At 52.2% G+C, this 18,907-nt stretch overlaps 1 protein-coding gene across 1 annotated transcript in view; it reads left to right on the top strand.

Moving 5' to 3' along the window:
- Window positions 1–526: 526 nt before the first annotated feature.
- The window catches only part of LOC128802997 (glutamate receptor ionotropic, kainate 5-like), a gene marked incomplete at its 5' end in the record, with an annotated part of 40,561 nt that continues 22,180 nt past the window's right edge, over window positions 527–18,907 (top strand). The window contains 7 exon segments of the mRNA XM_053969563.1: window positions 527–579; window positions 3,004–3,165; window positions 7,320–7,472; window positions 13,099–13,203; window positions 15,099–15,206; window positions 18,359–18,405; window positions 18,407–18,560. Of these exon segments, the coding sequence (XP_053825538.1) occupies window positions 527–579; window positions 3,004–3,165; window positions 7,320–7,472; window positions 13,099–13,203; window positions 15,099–15,206; window positions 18,359–18,405; window positions 18,407–18,560 (782 nt within the window).

An 18,907-nucleotide genomic window follows, 5' to 3' on the forward strand; every position in this document is an offset into this window, starting at 1 on the left:
TTTGGGAGGTTTTGTGGTGATTTTTGGGAGGTTTGCGTTGATTTTTGGGAGGTTTGGGGAGGTTTTTGGAGTTTTGGGGAGGTTTTTGGGAGGTTTGTGTTGATTTTTGGGAATTTTGGGGAGTTCTGGGGTGAGTTTGGGGGATTTGGGGAAATTTTTGGGATTTTAGGGTGATTTTTTGGGGAATTTTTGGGGATTTTGGAGGTGATTTTTTGGGGGGATTTGTGGGGATTTTGGGAAATGTTGGGGTAATTTTTTGGCAATTTTGGGTGATTTTGGGGCATTTTGGTGTGATTTTGGGGGATTTTGGGGTGATTTTGGGGATTTTGGGGGTGATTTTTGGGGGTGATTTTTGGGGGTGATTTTTGGGTGATTTTGGGGTGATTTTGGAGAGATTTTTTGGGGGTGATTTTGGGGGATTTTGGGGGATTTTGGGGTAATTTTTGGGGGATTTTTGGGGGAATTTTGGGGGTATTTTGGGAATTTTGGGGGATTTTGGGGTTCAGACCCCCCCTGGTGCCCCCAGGCCTCGGAGCTGGGATGACGTCGACGTTCTACAAATACATCCTGACCACCATGGTGAGTGACCACTGAGTGACCACTGAGTGACCACTGAGTGACCAGTGAGTGACCAATGGGTGACCACTGAGTGACCACTGAGTGACCCCTGAGTGACCGCTGAGTGACCACTGAGTGACCCTGAGTGACCGCTGAGTGACCACTGAGTGACCACTGAGTGACCCTGAGTGACCGCTGAGTGACCACTGAGTGACCTCTGAGTGACCACTGAGTGACCCTGAGTGACCACTGAGTGACCCCTGAGTGACCCTGAGTGACCGCTGAGTGACCAATGGGTGACCAGTGAGTGACCACTGAGTGACCACTGAGTGACCGCTGAGTGACCACTGAGTGACCGCTGAGTGACCCAGAGTGACCACTGAGTGACCGCTGAGTGACCGCTGAGTGACCCCTGAGTGACCCCTGAGTGACCCCTGAGTGACCGCTGAGTGACCACTGAGTGACCAGTGAGTGACCCCTGAGTGACCCTGAGTGACCCCTGAGTGACCAATGAGTGACCCTGAGTGACCCTGAGTGACCAATGAGTGACCCCTGAGTGACCACTCAGTGATCCCAAATGACCCCAAAGGAATTTCAATGAGCCAAATTCCCCCGAAATGACCCCAAATCCCCGCAGGACTTGGCGCTGCTGCGCCTGGACGCTCTCCCGGCCGCTCCGGCCACTGTGACCCCAAATGACCCCAAATGACCCCAAAATGACCCCAAATTCCCCCGAAATGACCCCAAAATGACCCCAAATCCCCCCGAAATGACCCCAAATCCCCTGAATTGACCCCAAATCCCCGCAGGACTTGGCGCTGCTGCGCCTGGACGCTCTCCCGGCCGCTCCGGCCACTGTGACCCCAAATGACCCCAAATGGCCCCAAATGACCCCAAAATGACCCCAAATTCCCCGAAATGCCCCAAATCCCCGCAGGACTTGGCGCTGCTGCGCCTGGACGCTCTCCTGGCCGCTCCGGCCACCGTGACCCCAAATGGCCCCAAAATGACCCCAAAATGACCCCAAATTACTGCAAAATGACCCCAAGTGAATTTCAATGACTCCAAATGACCCCAAAATTACCCCAAATGACCCCAAATGACCCCAAATGACCCCAAATGAATTTAAATGACGCCAAATTAACTTCAATGACCCCAAATGAATTTCAATGACCCCAAAATGACCCCAAATGGCCCCAAATGACCCTGAGTGACCCCAAATTAACTTCAATGACCCAAAGGAATTTCAATGACCCCAAATCCCCCAAAATGACCCCAAATCCCTTGAAATGACCCCAAATCCCCGCAGGACTTGGCGCTGCTGCGCCTGGACGCTCTCCCGGCCGCTCCGGCCACCGTGACCCCAAATGACCCCAAAATGACCCCAAAATGACCCCAAATTACTGCAAAATGACCCCAAGTGAATTTCAATGACTCCAAATGACCCCAAAATTACCCAAATGACCCCAAATGACCCCAAAATGACCCCAAATGAATTTCAATGACCCAAATGAATTTCAATGACCCCAAATGAATTTCAATGACCCCAAATGAATTTCAATGAATCCAAACTCCCCAAAATGACCCCAAATCCCCCAAAATGCCCCCAAATTCCCGCAGGACTTGGCGCTGCTGCGCCTGGACGCTCTCCCGGCCACTCCGGCCACCGTGGCCCCAAATGACCCCAAATGAATTTCAATGACCCCAAATGACCCCAAATGACCCCAAATGACCCCAAAGGAATTTCAATGACCCCAAACTCCCCAAAATGACCCCAAATCCCCCGAAATGCCCCCAAATCCCCGCAGGACCTGGCGCTGCTGCGCCTGGACGCTCTCCCGGCCGCTCCGGCCACCGTGACCCCAAATGACCCCAAAATGACCCCAAATGAATTTCAATGACCCCAAATCCCCCCAAATGCCCCCAAATTCCCCCGAAATGACCCCAAATTCCCGCAGGACTTTGCGCTGCTGCGCCTGGACGCTCTCCCGGCCGCTCCGGCCACCGTGACCCCAAATGACCCCAAATGGCCCCAAATGAATTTCAATGACCCCAAATGAATTTCAATGAATCCAAACTCCCCAAAATGACCCCAAATCCCCCCGAATTGCCCCAAATCCCCGCAGGACTTGGCGCTGCTGCGCCTGGACGCTCTCCCGGCCACTCCGGCCACCGTGACCCCAAATGACCCCAAAATGACCCCAAATGAATTTCAATGACCCCAAATCCCCCCAAATGCCCCCAAATTCCCCCGAAATGACCCCAAATCCCCGCAGGACTTCGCGCTGCTGCGCCTGGACGCTCTCCCGGCCGCTCCGGCCACCGTGACCCCCAAATGACCCCAAATGACCCCAAATGAATTTCAATGACCCCAAATGAATTTCAATGACCCCAAACTCCCAAAATGACCCCAAAATGACCCAAATTGACCCCAAATTCCCACAGGACTTCGCGCTGCTGCGCCTGGACGCTCTCCCGGCCGCTCCCGCCACCGTCCTGGGCTTCTCCATGTTCAACACCAGCCACCGCTTCTACCCCGAGTTCGTGCGGAGCCTCAACATGTCCTGGCGGGAGAGCTGCGAGCTGGGGCCCTACCCCGGCCCCGCGGTGAGGGGGGACCCCAAAAACAGCCCGGGGGGGACCCTAAAAATCTGGGCGGAGTGAAAAATGTGGGGGAAGTGGAAAAAAAAATACGCAAAAAAAAAAATAGCCCGGGGAAAAGGCAAAATAATCTGGGGGGACCCTAAAAAACCCCGGGGGGAACCCAAAAAATCCCCCAAAGACCCCGGTGGAACCCAAAAACCCGGGGGGAACCCTAAAAAACCCGGGGACCCCAAAAACCTGGAGGAACCAAAAAAACCCCAAAATCCTCGGGGAAACCTAAAAAACCCCACTGGAAACAAAAAAAAACCCGAAAAACCCTGAGGGGACCCCAAAAACAGCCCGGGGGGGACCCTAAAAATCTGGGGGGAGTGAAAAATGTGGGGGAAGCGGAAAAAAAAACGCAAAAAAAAAAATAGCCCGGGGAAAAGGCAAAAACCCAAAAAATCTCACCAAAATCCGACCCTAAAAACCTGGGGGAACCAAAAAAACCCCAAAATCCCAGGGGAAACCCTAAAAAACCCCACTGGAAACCAAAAAACCCCAAAATCCCAGGGGAACCCTAAAAAACCCCACTGGAAACCAAAAAAACCCCAAAATCCCGGGGAAACCCTAAAAAACCCCACTGGAAACCAAAAAACCCCAAAATCCCAGGGGAACCCTAAAAAACCCCACTGGAAACCAAAAAAACCCCAAAATCCCGGGGGAACCCTAAAAAACCCCACTGGAAACAAAAAAAACCCGAAAAAACCCTGGGGGGACCCCAAAAACCCCGGGGGGGCCAAAAAAATCCCAAAAAACCCCCAAAAAACCCGGGGGGAACCCAAAAAAAATCCCAGAAGGAGTTGGGGAATTTGGGGGAACCCCAGAAACCCCCGGGAGAACCCCAAAAACCTGGGAGGAACAAAAAAAAAAACCCAAAAACCTCGGGGGAACCCTAAAAAACCCCACTGGAAACGAAAAAAAAACCCAAAAAACCCTGAGGGGACCCCAAAAACCTGGAGGAACAAAAAAAACCCCAAAAACCTCGGGGAAACCCTAAAAAACCCCACTGGAAACAAAAAAAACCCCAAAAACCCTGGAGGGCCCCAAAAACATCCCGGGGGGGACCCTAAAAACTTTGGGGGACTGAAAATCCTGGGGGAACCCCAAAACTCGATGGAGACCCCAAAAAAACCTTGGACAAAAATGACAAAAAAATGACAAAAATTGACCAAAAAAATGACAAAAAATGACCAAAAATTGCAAAAAAATGACAAAAATTGAGAAAAAATTGGAATTTTGACGTCTCGCTGAACCCAAACCCTTGGGGGTCTCTGGGGTGGGGATTTGGGGTCTGGGGGGACCCCAAACCCTCGGGGGGGACCCCAAAACTCGATGGAGACCCCAAAAACGTTGAAGGAACCCCCAAAAAATAGGAAAAAAATGATAAAAATTGACAAAAAATTGGAAATTTGACGTCTCGCTGAACCCAAACCCTGGGGGGGTTCTGGGGTGGGGATTTGGGACCCCAAAATTCGATGGAGACCCCAAAAATTCTTGAAGGGACCCCAAAAAACCTCGGGAAAAAAATCACAAAAAATGACCAAGAAAATGACAAAAAATGACAAAAATTGACAAAAATTTGGAAATTCGACATCTCGCTGAACCCAAACCCTGGGGGGTCTCTGGGGTGGGGATTTGGGGTCTGGGGGGACCCCAAACCCTCAGGGGGGACCCCAAAATTCGATGGAGACCCCAAAAATTCTTGAAGGGACCCCAAAAAACCTCGGGAAAAAAAATCACAAAAAATGACCAAGAAAATGACAAAAAATGACAAAAATTGACAAAAAAATGACAAAAATTGACAAAAAATTGGAAATTCGACATCTCGCTGAACCCAAACCCTGGGGGGGTCTCTGGGGTGGGGATTTGGGGTCTGGGGGGACCCCAAACCCTCAGGAGGGACCCCAAAACTCGATGGAGACCCCAAAAAACCTTGGAGGAACCCCAAAAAAATAGGAAAAAAAATGAGAAAAATTGACAAAAAATTGGAATTTTGATGTCTCGGTGAACCCAAACGCTTGGGGGTTTCTGGGGTGGGGATTTGGGGTCTGGGGGGACCCCAAACCCTCAGGGGGGGGACCCCAAAATTCGATGGAGACCCCAAAAACTCGATGGAGACCCCAAAAACCTTGGACAAAAATGACAAAAAAAATGACAAAAAATTGACAAAAAAATGACAAAAATTGACAAAAAATTGGAAATTCGACATCTCGCTGAACCCAAACCCTGGGGGGGTTCTGGGGGTGGGGATTTGGGACCCCAAAACTCGATGGAGACCCCAAAAAACCTTGAAGGGACCCTAAAAAAAATAGGAAAAAGTGACCAAAAAATGACAAAAAATGACAAAAAATGACAAAAAAATGACAAAAAATGACAAAAAATCAGAAATTTGACATCTCGCTGAACCCAAAGCCTTGGGGGTCTCTGGGGTGGGGATTTGGGGTCTGGGGGGACCCCAAACCCTCAAGGGGGACCCCAAAACTCGATGGAGACCCCAAAAACTTTGAAGGAACCCCCAAAAATAGGAAAAAAATGATAAAAATTAACAAAAAATTGGAAATTCGAGGTCTTTCTGAACCCAAACCCTGGGGGGTCTCTGGGGTGGGGATTTGGGACCCCAAAACTCGATGGAGACCCCAAAAATTCTTGAAGGGACCCCAAAAAACCTCGGGAAAAAAATCACAAAAAATGACCAAGAAAATGACAAAAAATGACAAAAATTGACAAAAAATTGGAAATTTGACATCTCGCTGAACCCAAAGCCTTGGGGCTCTCTGGGGTGGGGATTTGGGGGACTGGGGGGACCCCAAACCCTCAGGGGGGGACCCCAAAATTCGATGGAGACCCCAAAAACGTTGAAGGAACCCAAAAAACATTGGGGAGAATGACAAAAAAATGAGAAAAATTGACAAAAAATTGGAAATTCAACGTCGTGCTGAACCCAAACCCTGGGGGGTCTCTGGGGTGGGGATTTGGGGTCTGGGGGGACCCCAAACCCTCAAGGGGGACCCCAAAATTCGATGGAGACCCCAAAAACTCGATGGAGACCCCAAAAAACCTTGGAGGAACCCCAAAAAAATAGGAAAAAAAATGAGAAAAATTGACAAAAAATTGGAATTTTGACGTCTCGGTGAACCCAAACCCTTGGGGGTTTCTGGGGTGGGGATTTGGGGTCTGGGGGGGACCCCAAACCCTCAGGGGGGACCCCAAAACTCGATGGAGACCCCAAAAACCTTGCACAAAAATGAGAAAAATTGACAAAAACTTGGAATTTTGACGTCTCGCTGAACCCAAACCCTTGGGGGTCTCTGGGGGTGGGGATTTGGGACCCCAAAACTCGATGGAGACCCAAAAAAACCTTGAAGGGACCCCAAAAAACCTCGGGAAAAAGTGACCAAAAATTGAGAAAAAATGACAAAATTTGGAAATTCAACATCTCGCTGAACCCAAACGCTTGGGGGTCTCTGGGGTGGGGATTTGGGGTCTGGGGGGACCCCAAACCCTCAGGGGGGACCCCAAAACTCGATGGAGACCCCAAAAACCCTTGAAGGAACCCAAAGAACATTGGGGAGAATGACAAAAAAATGACAAAAATTGACAAAAAATTGGAAATTCAACGTCGCGCTGAACCCAAACCCTGGGGGCTTTCTGGGGTGGGGATTTGGGGTTTGGGGGGACCCCAAACCCTCAGGGGGGACCCCAAAATTCGATGGAGACCCCAAAAACTCGATGGAGACCCCAAAAACCTTGGACAAAAATGACAAAAATTGACAAAAATTGGCAAAAAAATGACAAAAATTGACAAAAAAATTGGAAATTCGACGTCTCGCTGAACCCAAACCCTGGGGGGGTTCTGGGGTGGGGATTTGGGACCCCAAAACTCGATGGAGACCCCAAAAACTTTGAAGGGACCCTAAAAAAAAATAGGGAAAAAGTGACAAAAAATAGGACAAAAAATGACAAAAAAGGACAAAAAATGACAAAAATTTGGAAATTTGACATCTCGCTGAACCCAAACCCTGGGGGTGTCTCTGGGGTGGGGATTTGGGGTCTGGGGGGACCCCAAACCCTCAGGGGGGACCCCAAAAAAGCGGCGTTGTCTCCCCCCCCCGCAGCTGTCGGCGGCGCTGCTCTTCGACGCCGTGCACGTGGTGGTGGGCGCCGTGCGGGAGCTGAACCGCAGCCAGGAGATCGGCGGGCGGCCGCTGGCCTGCGCCGCGCCCGGCATCTGGCCCCACGGCACCAGCCTGATGAACTACCTGCGCATGGTGAGAAACAAAACAAAAACCCGGAATGCCCCAAAAAAACCCCCAAAATTGCCCTGAAAAACCCCAGGAATGCCCCAGGCATCTGGCCCCACGGCACCAGCCTGATGAACTACCTGCGCATGGTGAGGAACAAAACAAAAACCCGGGAATGCCCCAAAAAAAACCCCAAAATCGCCCTGAAAAACCCCAGGAATGCCCCAAAAAAAACCCCAAAATTGCCCTGAAAAAAAGCCCAGGAATGCCCCCAAAAACCGCCCTGAAAAACCCCAGGAATGCCCCAGGCATCTGGCCCCACGGCACCAGCCTGATGAACTACCTGCGCATGGTGAGAAACAAAACAAAAACCCGGGAATGCCCCAAAAAAACCCCAAAATTGCCCTGAAAAACCCCAGGAATGCCCCAGGCATCTGGCCCCACGGCACCAGCCTGATGAACTACCTGCGCATGGTGAGGAACAAACAAAAAAAACCAAAGTACACCCCGAAATCGGCTTGGAAAAACGCCAGGAAAGTGAAAAAAACAGCATGGGAAAAAAAACAGGAATGCCCCAAAGTTGCCCTGAAAAAAAACCCAGGAACAGCCCAAAAATTGCCCTGAAAAAAACCCAGGAACGCCCCAAATTTGCCTGGAAAAAAACCCAGGAATGCCCCCAAAAAAACCCCAAAATCGCCCTGAAAAAACCCCAGGAATGCCCCCCAAAAAAACCCCAAAATTGCCCTGAAAAAACCCAGGAACGCCCCAAAAACCGCCCTGAAAAACCCCAGGAATGCCCCAGGCATCTGGCCCCACGGCACCAGCCTGATGAACTACCTGCGCATGGTGAGAAAAAAAACAAAAACCCGGGAATGCCCCCAAAAAAACCCCAAAATCGCCCTGGAAAACCCCAGGAATGCCCCAGGCATCTGGCCCCACGGCACCAGCCTGATGAACTACCTGCGCATGGTGAGGAACAAAGCAAAAACCCGGGAATGCCCCAAAAAAAACCCCAAAATTGACCTGGAAAAAACCCAGGAATGCCCCAAAAAATGCCCTGGAAAAAACCCAGGAATGCCCCCCTAAAAAACCCCAGGAACACCCCAAAAACAGCCCTGAAAAAACCCCAGGAATGCCCCAAAAAGAGCCCTGAAAAAAACCCAGGAATGCCCCAAAATTGCCCTGAAAAAAACCCAGGAACAGCCCAAAAATTGCCGTGAAAAAAAACCCAGGAACGCCCCAAAATTGCCCTGAAAAAAACCCAGGAACAGCCCAAAAATTGCTTTGAAAAATCCCAGGAACAGCCCAAAAATTGCCCTGAAAAAAAAACCCAGGAACAGCCCAAAAATTGCCTGGAAAAAAACCCAGGAATGCCCCAAAAAAAACCCCAAAATCGCCCTGAAAAAAACCCAGGAATGCCCCAAAAACCGCCCTGAAAAACCAGGAATGCCCCAGGCATCTGGCCCCACGGCACCAGCCTGATGAACTACCTGCGCATGGTGAGAAACAAAACAAAAACCCGGGAATGCCCCAAAAAAAACCCCAAAATTGCCTGGAAAAAAGCCCAGGAATGCCCCCAAAACCGCCCTGAAAAAAACCCAGGAATGCCCCAAAAAGAGCCCTGAAAAAAACCCAGGAATGCCCCAAAATTGCCCTGAAAAAAACCCAGGAACAGCCCAAAAATTGCCGTGAAAAAAAAACCCAGGAACGCCCCAAAATTGCCCTGAAAAAAAAAACCCAGGAACAGCCCAAAAATTGCCTGGAAAAAAACCCAGGAATGCCCCAAAAAAAACCCCAAAATCGCCCTGAAAAAAACCCAGGAATGCCCCAAAATTGCCCTGAAAAACCCCAGGAATGCCCCAGGCATCTGGCCCCACGGCACCAGCCTGATGAACTACCTGCGCATGGTGAGAAACAAAACAAAAACCCGGGAATGCCCCAAAAAAAACCCCAAAATTGCCTGGAAAAAAGCCCAGGAATGCCCAAAAAATGCCCTGGAAAAAACCCAGGAATGCCCCCCTGAAAAAACCCCAGGAACACCCCAAAAACAGCCCTGAAAAAACCCCAGGAATGCCCCAAAATTGCCCTGAAAAAAACCCAGGAACAGCCCAAAAATTGCCGTGAAAAAAAACCCAGGAACGCCCCAAAATTGCCCTGAAAAAAACCCAGGAACAGCCCAAAAATTGCTTTGAAAAATCCCAGGAATGCCCCAAAATTGCCTGGAAAAAAACCCAGGAATGCCCCAAAATTGCCTGGAAAAAAACCCAGGAATGCCCCCAAAAAAAACCCCAAAATTGCCCTGAAAAAAGCCCAGGAATGCCCCAAAATTGCCCTGAAAAAAGCCCAGGAATGTCCCAAAATTGCCCTGAAAAACCCCAGGAATGCCCCAGGCATCTGGCCCCACGGCACCAGCCTGATGAACTACCTGCGCATGGTGAGAAAAAAAACAAAAACCCGGGAATGCCCCAAAAAAAACCCCACAATTGCCCTGAAAAACCCCAGGAATGCGCCAAAATTGTCTGGAAAAAAACCCAGGAATGCCCCAAAATTGCCCTGAAAAAAACCCAGGAACAGCCCAAAAATTGCTTTGAAAAATCCCAGAACAGCCCAAAAATTGCCCTGAAAAAAACCCCAGGAACAGCCCAAAAATTGCCTGGAAAAAAACCCAGGAATGCCCCCCAAAAAAACCCCAAAATTGCCCTGAAAAAAGCCCAGGAATGCCCCAAAATTGCCCTGAAAAAAGCCCAGGAATGCCCCAAAAACCGCCCTGAAAAACCCCAGGAATGCCCCAGGCATCTGGCCCCACGGCACCAGCCTGATGAACTACCTGCACATGGTGAGAAAAAAACAAAAAAAAACAACCAAAATACACCCCGAAATCGGCTTGGAAAACCGCCAGGAAAGTGACAAAAAAACAGCATGGGAAAAAAAACCAGGAATGCCCCAAAGTTGCCCTGGAAAAAAACCCAGGAACAGCCCAAAAATTGCTTTGAAAAATCCCAGGAATGCCCCAAAATTGCCCTGAAAAAAAAACCCAGGAACAGCCCAAAATTGCCCTGAAAAAAACCCAGGAACGCCCCAAAATTGCCCTGAAAAAACCCAGGAACGCCCCCAAAACTGACCTGAAAAAACCCAAAAACCGCCCTCAAAAAAACCCCAAAATTGCCCAGAAAAAAAACCCAGGAATGCGCCAAAAACTGCATTTAAAACAGCCTAAAAACCGCCCTGAAAAAACCCAAAACCTACCCCCCCAAAAAACCCCAAAATTGCCTTGAAAAGCCGCCAGGAACGCCCCAAAAACCGCCCTGAAAAAAACCCAGGAGCACCCCAAAATTGCCCAGAAAAAAACCCAGGAATGCTCTAAAAACCGCCCCAAAAAACAGCCCTGAAAAATCCCCAGGAACGCCCCGAAATTGCCCTGAAAAAACCCCAGGAACAGCCCCCAAAAAACCCCCAAAATTGCCTTGAAAAAACCCCAGAAACAGCCCAAAACCAGCATCAAAACAGCCCAAAAACCACCCGAAAAAACCCCCAAAATTGCCTTGAAAAACCACCAGGAATGCTCCAAAAACCACCCCAAAAACAGCCCTGAAAAAAACCAGGAACACCCCAAAAAGAGCCCCAAAAATTCCAAAAACCGCCCCAAAAACCACCCTGAAAAAAACCCAGGAATGCCCCAAAAACAGCATCCAAAACAGCCCAAAAACCGCCCGGAAAAACCCCAGGAACGCCCCAAAATTGCCCTGAAAAAACCCAAAAACTGCCCCAAAAAAACTCCAAAATTGCCCAGAAAAAAACCCCAGGAACGCGCCAAAAACTGCATTTAAAACAGCCCAAAAACCGCCCCAAAAAAACCCCAAAATTGCCCTGAAAAACCACCGGGAACGCGTCAAAAACTGCATTAAAAACAGCCTAAAAACCGCCCTGAAAAACCCCAAAACCGCCCCAAAAAACCCCAAAATTGCCTTGAAAAACCGCCAGGAACGCGTCAGAAACATTTGGATTTTGGGTGTGTTTCAGGTGTATTTCGGGTGTATTTTTGGGGTATTTTTGGAGTGTTTTGGGGGTATTTCGGGTGTACTTTTGGGGTGTTTCGGGTGTGTTTCGGGTGTATTTTTGGGGTATTTCGGGTGTGTTTCAGGTGTATTTTTGGGGTGTTCCAGGTGTGTTTCGGGTGTATTTTTTGGGTTGTTCCGGCTGTGTTTCAGGTGTATTTTTGGGGTATTTTTGGGGTGTTTCAGCTGTATTTTTTGGGGTCTTCCGGGTGTGTTTCAGGTGTATTTTTGGGGTGTTTCGGGTGGATTTGCGGTGTGTTTCAGGTGTATTTCGGGTGTATTTTTGGGGTATTTTTGGGGTGTTCCGGGTGCATTTCAGGTGTATTTTTGGGGTGTTTCGGGTGTATTTTTCGGGTATTTTTTGGGGTGTTTCGGGAGTGTTTCAGGTGTATTTTTGGGGTGTTTCAGATGTATTTTAGGGGTGTTTGGGGTGTATTTTTCGGGTCTTTTTTGGGGTGTTTGGGGTGTATTTTTCGGGTATTTTTTGGGGTGTTTCAGGAGAGTTCCAGGTGTATTTTTGGGGTGTTTCAGGTGTATTTTTGGGGTGTTTCAGGTCTATTTTTGGGGTGTTTCAGGTGTATTTTTGGGGTGTTTCGGGTGTATTTTTGGGGTGTTTCAGGTGTATTTTTGGGGTGTTTCAGGTGTATTTTTGGGGTGTTTCAGGTGTATTTTAGGGGGTGTTTGGGGTGTATTTTTCGAGTATTTTTTGGGGTGTTTCAGGAGAGTTCCAGGTGTATTTTTGAGGTGTTTGGGTGTATTTTTGGGGTGTTTGGGGTGTATTTTTCGGGTATTTTTTGGGGTGTTTCAGGTGTGTTTCAGGTGTATTTTTGGGGTGTTTCAGGTGTATTTTTTGGGGTGTTTGGGTGTATTTTTCGGGTATTTTTTGGGGTGTTTCAGGAGTGTTTCAGGTGTATTTTGGGGGTGTTTCAGGTGTATTTTTGGGCTGTTTGGGTGTATTTTTCGGGTATTTTTTGGGGTGTTCCGGGTGTGTTTCAGGTGTATTTTTGGGGTGTTTCAGGTGTATTTTTGGGGTGTTTCAGGTGTATTTTAGGGGTGTTTGGGGTGTATTTTTCGGGTATTTTTTGGGGTGTTTGGGGTGTATTTTTCGGGTATTTTTTGGGGTGTTTCAGGAGTGTTCCAGGTGTATTTTTGGGGTGTCTCAGGTGTATTTTTGGGTTGTTCCGGGTGTATTTTTTCAGGTATCTTTTTGGGTGTTTTGGGTGTGTTTGGGGTGTATTTTTGGGGTGTTTCGGGTGGATTTGGGGTGCGTTTCAGGTGTATTTTTGGTGTGTTTCAGGTGTATTTTAGGGGTGTTTGGGGTGTATTTTTCGGGTCTTTTTTGGGGTGTTTCGGGTGTATTTTTTGGGTTGTTTCGGGTGTGTTTCAGTTGTATTTTTGGGGTGTTCCGGGTGTGTTTCAGGTGTATTTTTGGGGTGTTCCGGGTGTGTTTCAGGTGTATTTTAGGGGTGTTTGGGGTGTATTTTTCGGGTCTTTTTTGGTGTGTTTGGGGTGTATTTTTCGGGTGTTTTTTGGGGTGTTTCAGGAGAGTTCCGGGTGTATTTTTGGGGCGTTTTGGGTGTATTTTTGGGGCGTTCCAGGTGGAGTACGACGGGCTGACGGGGCGCGTGGAGTTCAACAGCAAAGGGCAGAGAACCAACTACAGCCTGCGCGTGCTGGAGAAGGGCCGGGACGGACACCGCGAGGTGGGCAGCGCCCGGTGACCCCGAGTGACCCCGAGTGACCCATGGGTGACCAATGAGTGACCGATGAGTGACCAATGAGTGACCAATGGGTGACCCCGAGTGACCCCGAGTGACCAATGGGTGACCAGTGGGTGACCACTGAGTGACCAATGGGTGACCAATGAGTGAGCACCAAGTGACCCCGAGTGACCCATTGGTGACCGATGGGTGACCGCTGAGTGACCAATGAGTGACCACTGAGTGAGCATCGAGTGACCCCGAGTGACCCCTGGGGGACCGCGGGTGACTGATGGGTGACCGCTGGGTGACCACTGAGTGACCAATGAGTGACCCTGAGTGACCCCGAGTGACCCCGAGTGACTGATGGGTGACCAATGGGTGACCGATGGGTGACCGCTGAGTGACCCCGAGTGACCCCGAGTGACCGCTGAGTGACCGAGGGGTGACCAATGGGTGACCAATGAGTGACCAATGAGTGACCCTGAGTGACCACTGAGTGACCGCCGGGTGACCCCTGAGTGACCCCTGAGTGACCGCTGGGTGACCGCTGGGTGACCAATGGGTGACCTTTGAGTGACCCTGAGTGACCCTGAGTGACCACTGAGTGAGCACCAAGTGGCTCTGAGCGGACCGCTGGGTGACCAATGGGTGACCGATGGGTTTACCGCGAGTGCCCGCCGGGTGACCGCTGGGTGACCAATGTGTGACCGTTGGGTGACCATTGAGTGACCACGAGTGACCCTGAGTGACCCTGAGTGACCAATGAGTGAGCAGCAAATGACCGCCGAGTGACCGATGGGTGACCACGGTGACCACTGGGTGAGTGACCAATGGGTGACCAATGGGTGACCGTGAGTGCCCGCCGAGTGACCGATGGGTGACCAATGGGTGACCATTGGGTGACCATTGAGTGAACACGAGTGACCCTGAGTGACCCTGAGTGACCAATGAGTGAGCACCAAGTGGCTCTGAGCGACCGCTGGGTGACCAATGGGTGACCAATGGGTTACCGCGAGTGCCCGCCGGGTGACCGCTGGGTGACCAATGAGTGAGCCAGAGTGACCCCGAGTGTGGCTGGGTGACCACTGAGTGACCGCTGGGTGACCGCTGAGTGACCAATGAATGACTGCTGGGTGACCGCTGGGTGACCACTGAGTGACCCTGAGTGACCCCTGAGTGACCCCCACAGTGACCTCCACCTCAGAGTGACCCCTGAGTGACCCAACCCCCCTGAGTGACCCAAAGTGACCCCCGAGTAACCCGAGTGACCCAAAGTGACCACTGAGTGACCCTGAGTGACCCCTGAGTGAGCCCCCACAGTGACCTCCACCTCAGAGTGACCCCTGAGTGACCCAACCCCCCTGAGTGACCCAAAGTGACCCCCGAGTGACCCGAGTGACCCAAAGTGACCACTGAGTGACCCTGAGTGACCCCTGAGTGACCTCAGAGTGACCCCCGAGTGACCCTAAGTGACCCAAGTGACCCAACCTCCCCAAGTGACCCAAAGTGACCCCTGAGTGACCCCTGAGTGACCCAAAGTGACCACTGAGTGACCCCAGAGTGACCCCTGAGTGACCCCTGAGTGACCCTGAGTGACCCCTGAGTGACCCCTGAGTGACCCCCGAGTGACCCCAGAGTGACCACTGAGTGACCCTGAGTGACCACTGAGTGACCACTGAGTGATCCCAGAGTGACCCCTGAGGGACCCAAAGTGACCCCTGAGTGACCCCTGAGTGACCAGTGAGTGACCCCTGAGTGACCCCTGAGTGACCCAAAGTGACCCCTGAGTGACCCCTGAGTGACCCCCGAGTGACCCCCAGGACCCCCCCACGCCACGCCCCCAATGACCACGCCCCGCGTGGCCCCGCCCCCTGACGCCGTGGCCACGCCCCCAGGTGGGGGTGTGGTTCTCCAACCGGACGCTGGCCATGGACGAGGCCACGCTGGCCCTCAACGCCTCGGACAGCCTGGCCAACAAGACCCTCATCATCACCACCATACTGGTCAGCACTGGAGCACTGGGAGCGACTGGGAGGGACTGGGGGGAACTGGGGGGGGATTGGGAGGGGATTGGGAGGGGATTGGGAGGGGATTGGGAGGGGATTGGGGGGGACTGGGATGGACTGGGAGGGACTGGGAGGGGACTGGGAGGGCACTGGGAGGGAATGGGAGGGGTTTGGGATGGACTGGGAGGGACTGGGAGGGGATTGGGAGGGGATTGGGAGGGACTGGGATGGACTGGGAGGAACTGGGATGGACTGGGAGGGGATTGGGAGGGACTGGGATGGACTGGGGGGGACTGGGAGTTACTGGGAGGAACTGGGATGGACTGGGAGGGGATTGGGAGGGGATTGGGATGGACTGGGAGGGGACGGGGGGGACTGGGAGGGGAGTGGGGGGGACTGGGATGGACTGGGAGGGGATTGGGAGGGACTGGGAGTTACTGGGAGGAACTGGGATGGACTGGGAGGGACTGGGATGGGATTTAGGGGGACTGGGAGGGCATTGAGAGGGACTGGGATGGACTGGGATGAACTGGGAGAGACTGGGAGGGAATGGGAGGGATTGGGATGAACTGGGAGGGGACTGGAATGAACTGGGAGGGGATTGGGGGGGACTGGGGGGGACTGGGAGTTACTGGGAGGAACTGGGATGGACTGGGAGGGGATTGGGAGGGGACTGGGATGGACTGGGAGAGACTGGGAGGGAATGGGAGGGACTGGGAGGGGATTGGTTATCGGGGTCTCCCTGACCATTCCCACACCCCACTGACCAATCCCACACCCCACTGACCACTCCTGTGTCCCACTGGCCATTCCTGTGTCCCACTGACCACTCCCACACCCCACTGGCCATTCCTGTGCCCCACTGACCACTCCTGTGTCCCACTGACCATTGCTGTGTCCCACTGACCACTCCCACACCCCACTGGCCATTCCTGTGCCCCACTGACCACTCCTGTGTCCCACTGACCATTGCTGTGTCCCACTGACCATTGCTGTGTCCCACTGACCACTCCTGTGTCCCACTGACCATTCCTGTGTCCCACTGACCATTGCTGTGTCCCACTGACCATTGCTGTGTCCCACTGACCACTCCTGTGTCCCACTGACCATTCCTGTGTCCCACTGACCATTGCTGTGTCCCACTGACCATTGCTGTGTCCCACTGACCACTCCTGAGTCCCACTGACCATTCCTCTGTCCCACTGACCATTGCTGTGTCCCACTGACCATTCCCCTGTCCCACTGACCATTGCTGTGTCCCACTGACCATCGCTGTGTCCCACTGACCATTCCTGTGTCCCACTGACCATTGCTGTGTCCCACTGACCACTCCTGTGTCCCACTGACCACTCCTGTGTCCCACTGACCATTGCTGTGTCCTACTGACCATTCCTGTGTCCTACTGACCATTCCTGTGTCCCACTGACCACTCCTGTGTCCCACTGACCATTCCTGTGTCCCACTGACCCCTCCTGTGTCCCACTGACCATTGCTGTGTCCCACTGACCATCGCTGTGTCCCACTGACCATTGCTGTGTCCCACTGACCATTGCTGTGTCCCACTGACCATTGCCGTGTCCCACTGACCATTCCTGCGTCCCACCGACCATTGCTGTGTCCCACTGACCATTCCTGTGTCCCACTGACCATTGCTGTGTCCCACTGACCATCGCTGTGTCCCACTGACCATTGCTGTGTCCCACTGACCATTGCTGTGTCCCACTGACCATTGCCGTGTCCCACTGACCATTCCTGCGTCCCACCGACCATTGCTGTGTCCCACTGACCATTCCTGTGTCCCACTGACCATTGCCGTGATCCACTGACCACTCCTGTGTCCCACTGACCATTGCCGTGTCCCACTGACCATTGCTGTGTCCCACTGACCATTCCCCTGTCCCACTGACCATTGCTGTGTCCCACTGACCATCGCTGTGTCCCACTGACCATTCCTGTGTCCCACTGACCATTGCTGTGTCCCACTGACCACTCCTGTGTCCCACTGACCACTCCTGTGTCCCACTGACCATTGCTGTGTCCCACTGACCATTCCTGTGTCCCACTGACCACTCCTGTGTCCCACTGACCATTCCTGTGTCCCACTGACCCCTCCTGTGTCCCACTGACCATTCCTGTGTCCCACTGACCATTCCTGTGTCCCACTGACCATTCCTGTGTCCCACTGACCAATCCTCTGTCCCACTGACCATTCCTGTGTCCCACTGACCATTCCTGTGTCCCACTAACCACTCCTGTGTCCCACTGACCATTGCTGTGTCCCACTGACCCCTCCTGTGTCCCACTGACCATTGCTGTGTCCCACTGACCATTGCCGTGTCCCACTGACCATTCCTGTGTCCCACTGACCATCGCTGTGTCCCACTGACCATTGCTGTGTCCCACTGACCATTGCCGTGTCCCACTGACCATTCCTGTGTCCCACTGACCATCGCTGTGTCCCACTGACCATTCCTGTGTCCCACTGACCACTCCTGTGTCCCACTGACCATTCCTGTGTCCCACTGACCATTGCCGTGTCCCACTGACCACTCCTGTGTCCCACTGACCACTCCTGTGTCACACTGACCACTCCTGCATCCCACTGACCATTGCTGTGTCCCACTGACCATTCCCCTGTCCCACTGACCATTGCTGTGTCCCACTGACCATCGCTGTGTCCCACTGACCATTCCTGTGTCCCACTGACCATTGCTGTGTCCCACTGACCACTCCTGTGTCCACTGACCACTCCTGTGTCCCACTGACCATTGCTGTGTCCTACTGACCATTCCTGTGTCCTACTGACCATTCCTGTGTCCCACTGACCACTCCTGTGTCCCACTGACCATTGCTGTGTCCCACTGACCACTCCTGTGTCCCACTGACCATTGCTGTGTCCCACTGACGACTCCTGTGTCCCACTGACCATTGCTGTGTCCCACTGACCATTCCTGTGTCCCACTGACCATTGCTGTGTCCCACTGACCCCTCCTGTGTCCCACTGACCATTGCTGTGTCCCACTGACCATTCCTGTGTCCCACTGACCATTGCTGTGTCCCACTGACCCCTCCTGTGTCCCACTGACCACTCCCACACCCCAATGACCACTCCCACACCCCACTGACCATTCCCGTGTCCCGTATCCCAGGAGAACCCGTACGTGATGCGGGTGGGGCGGCGCGGGCGCGGGCGGCCCCGAGCGCTACGAGGGCTTTTGCGTGGACATGCTGCGGGAGCTGGCGGCGCTGCTCAAGTTCCGCTTCCACATCAAGCTGGTGGAGGACGGGCTCTACGGGGCCCCCGAGCCCAACGGCTCCTGGACCGGCATGGTGGGCGAGCTCATCAACCGGGTACGGCCGCGGGAGGTCCCGCGGGGGGGCGGTGGGAATTCCCGCTGGGAAAATCCCGCTGGGAAAATCCCACTGGGAAAATCCCCATTGGGAAAATCCCCATAGCGAAAATCCCACTGGGAAAATCCCCATAGCGAAAATCCCACTGGGAAAATTCCTATAACGAAAATCCCATAGCGAAAAACCCATGGGGAAAATCCCCATTGGGAAAATCCTCATTGGGAAAATTCCCATAGCAAAAATCCCATTGGGAAAATTCCCATAAGGAAAAATCCCATTGGGAAAATCCCCATTGGGAAAATTCCCATAATGAAAATCCCATTGGGAAAATCCCACTGGGAAAATTC

The sequence above is a fragment of the Vidua macroura genome, unplaced genomic scaffold, assembly GCF_024509145.1.
Source record: "Vidua macroura isolate BioBank_ID:100142 unplaced genomic scaffold, ASM2450914v1 whyUn_scaffold_245, whole genome shotgun sequence".
In the NCBI taxonomy this organism is placed as follows: Eukaryota; Metazoa; Chordata; class Aves; order Passeriformes; family Viduidae; genus Vidua; species Vidua macroura.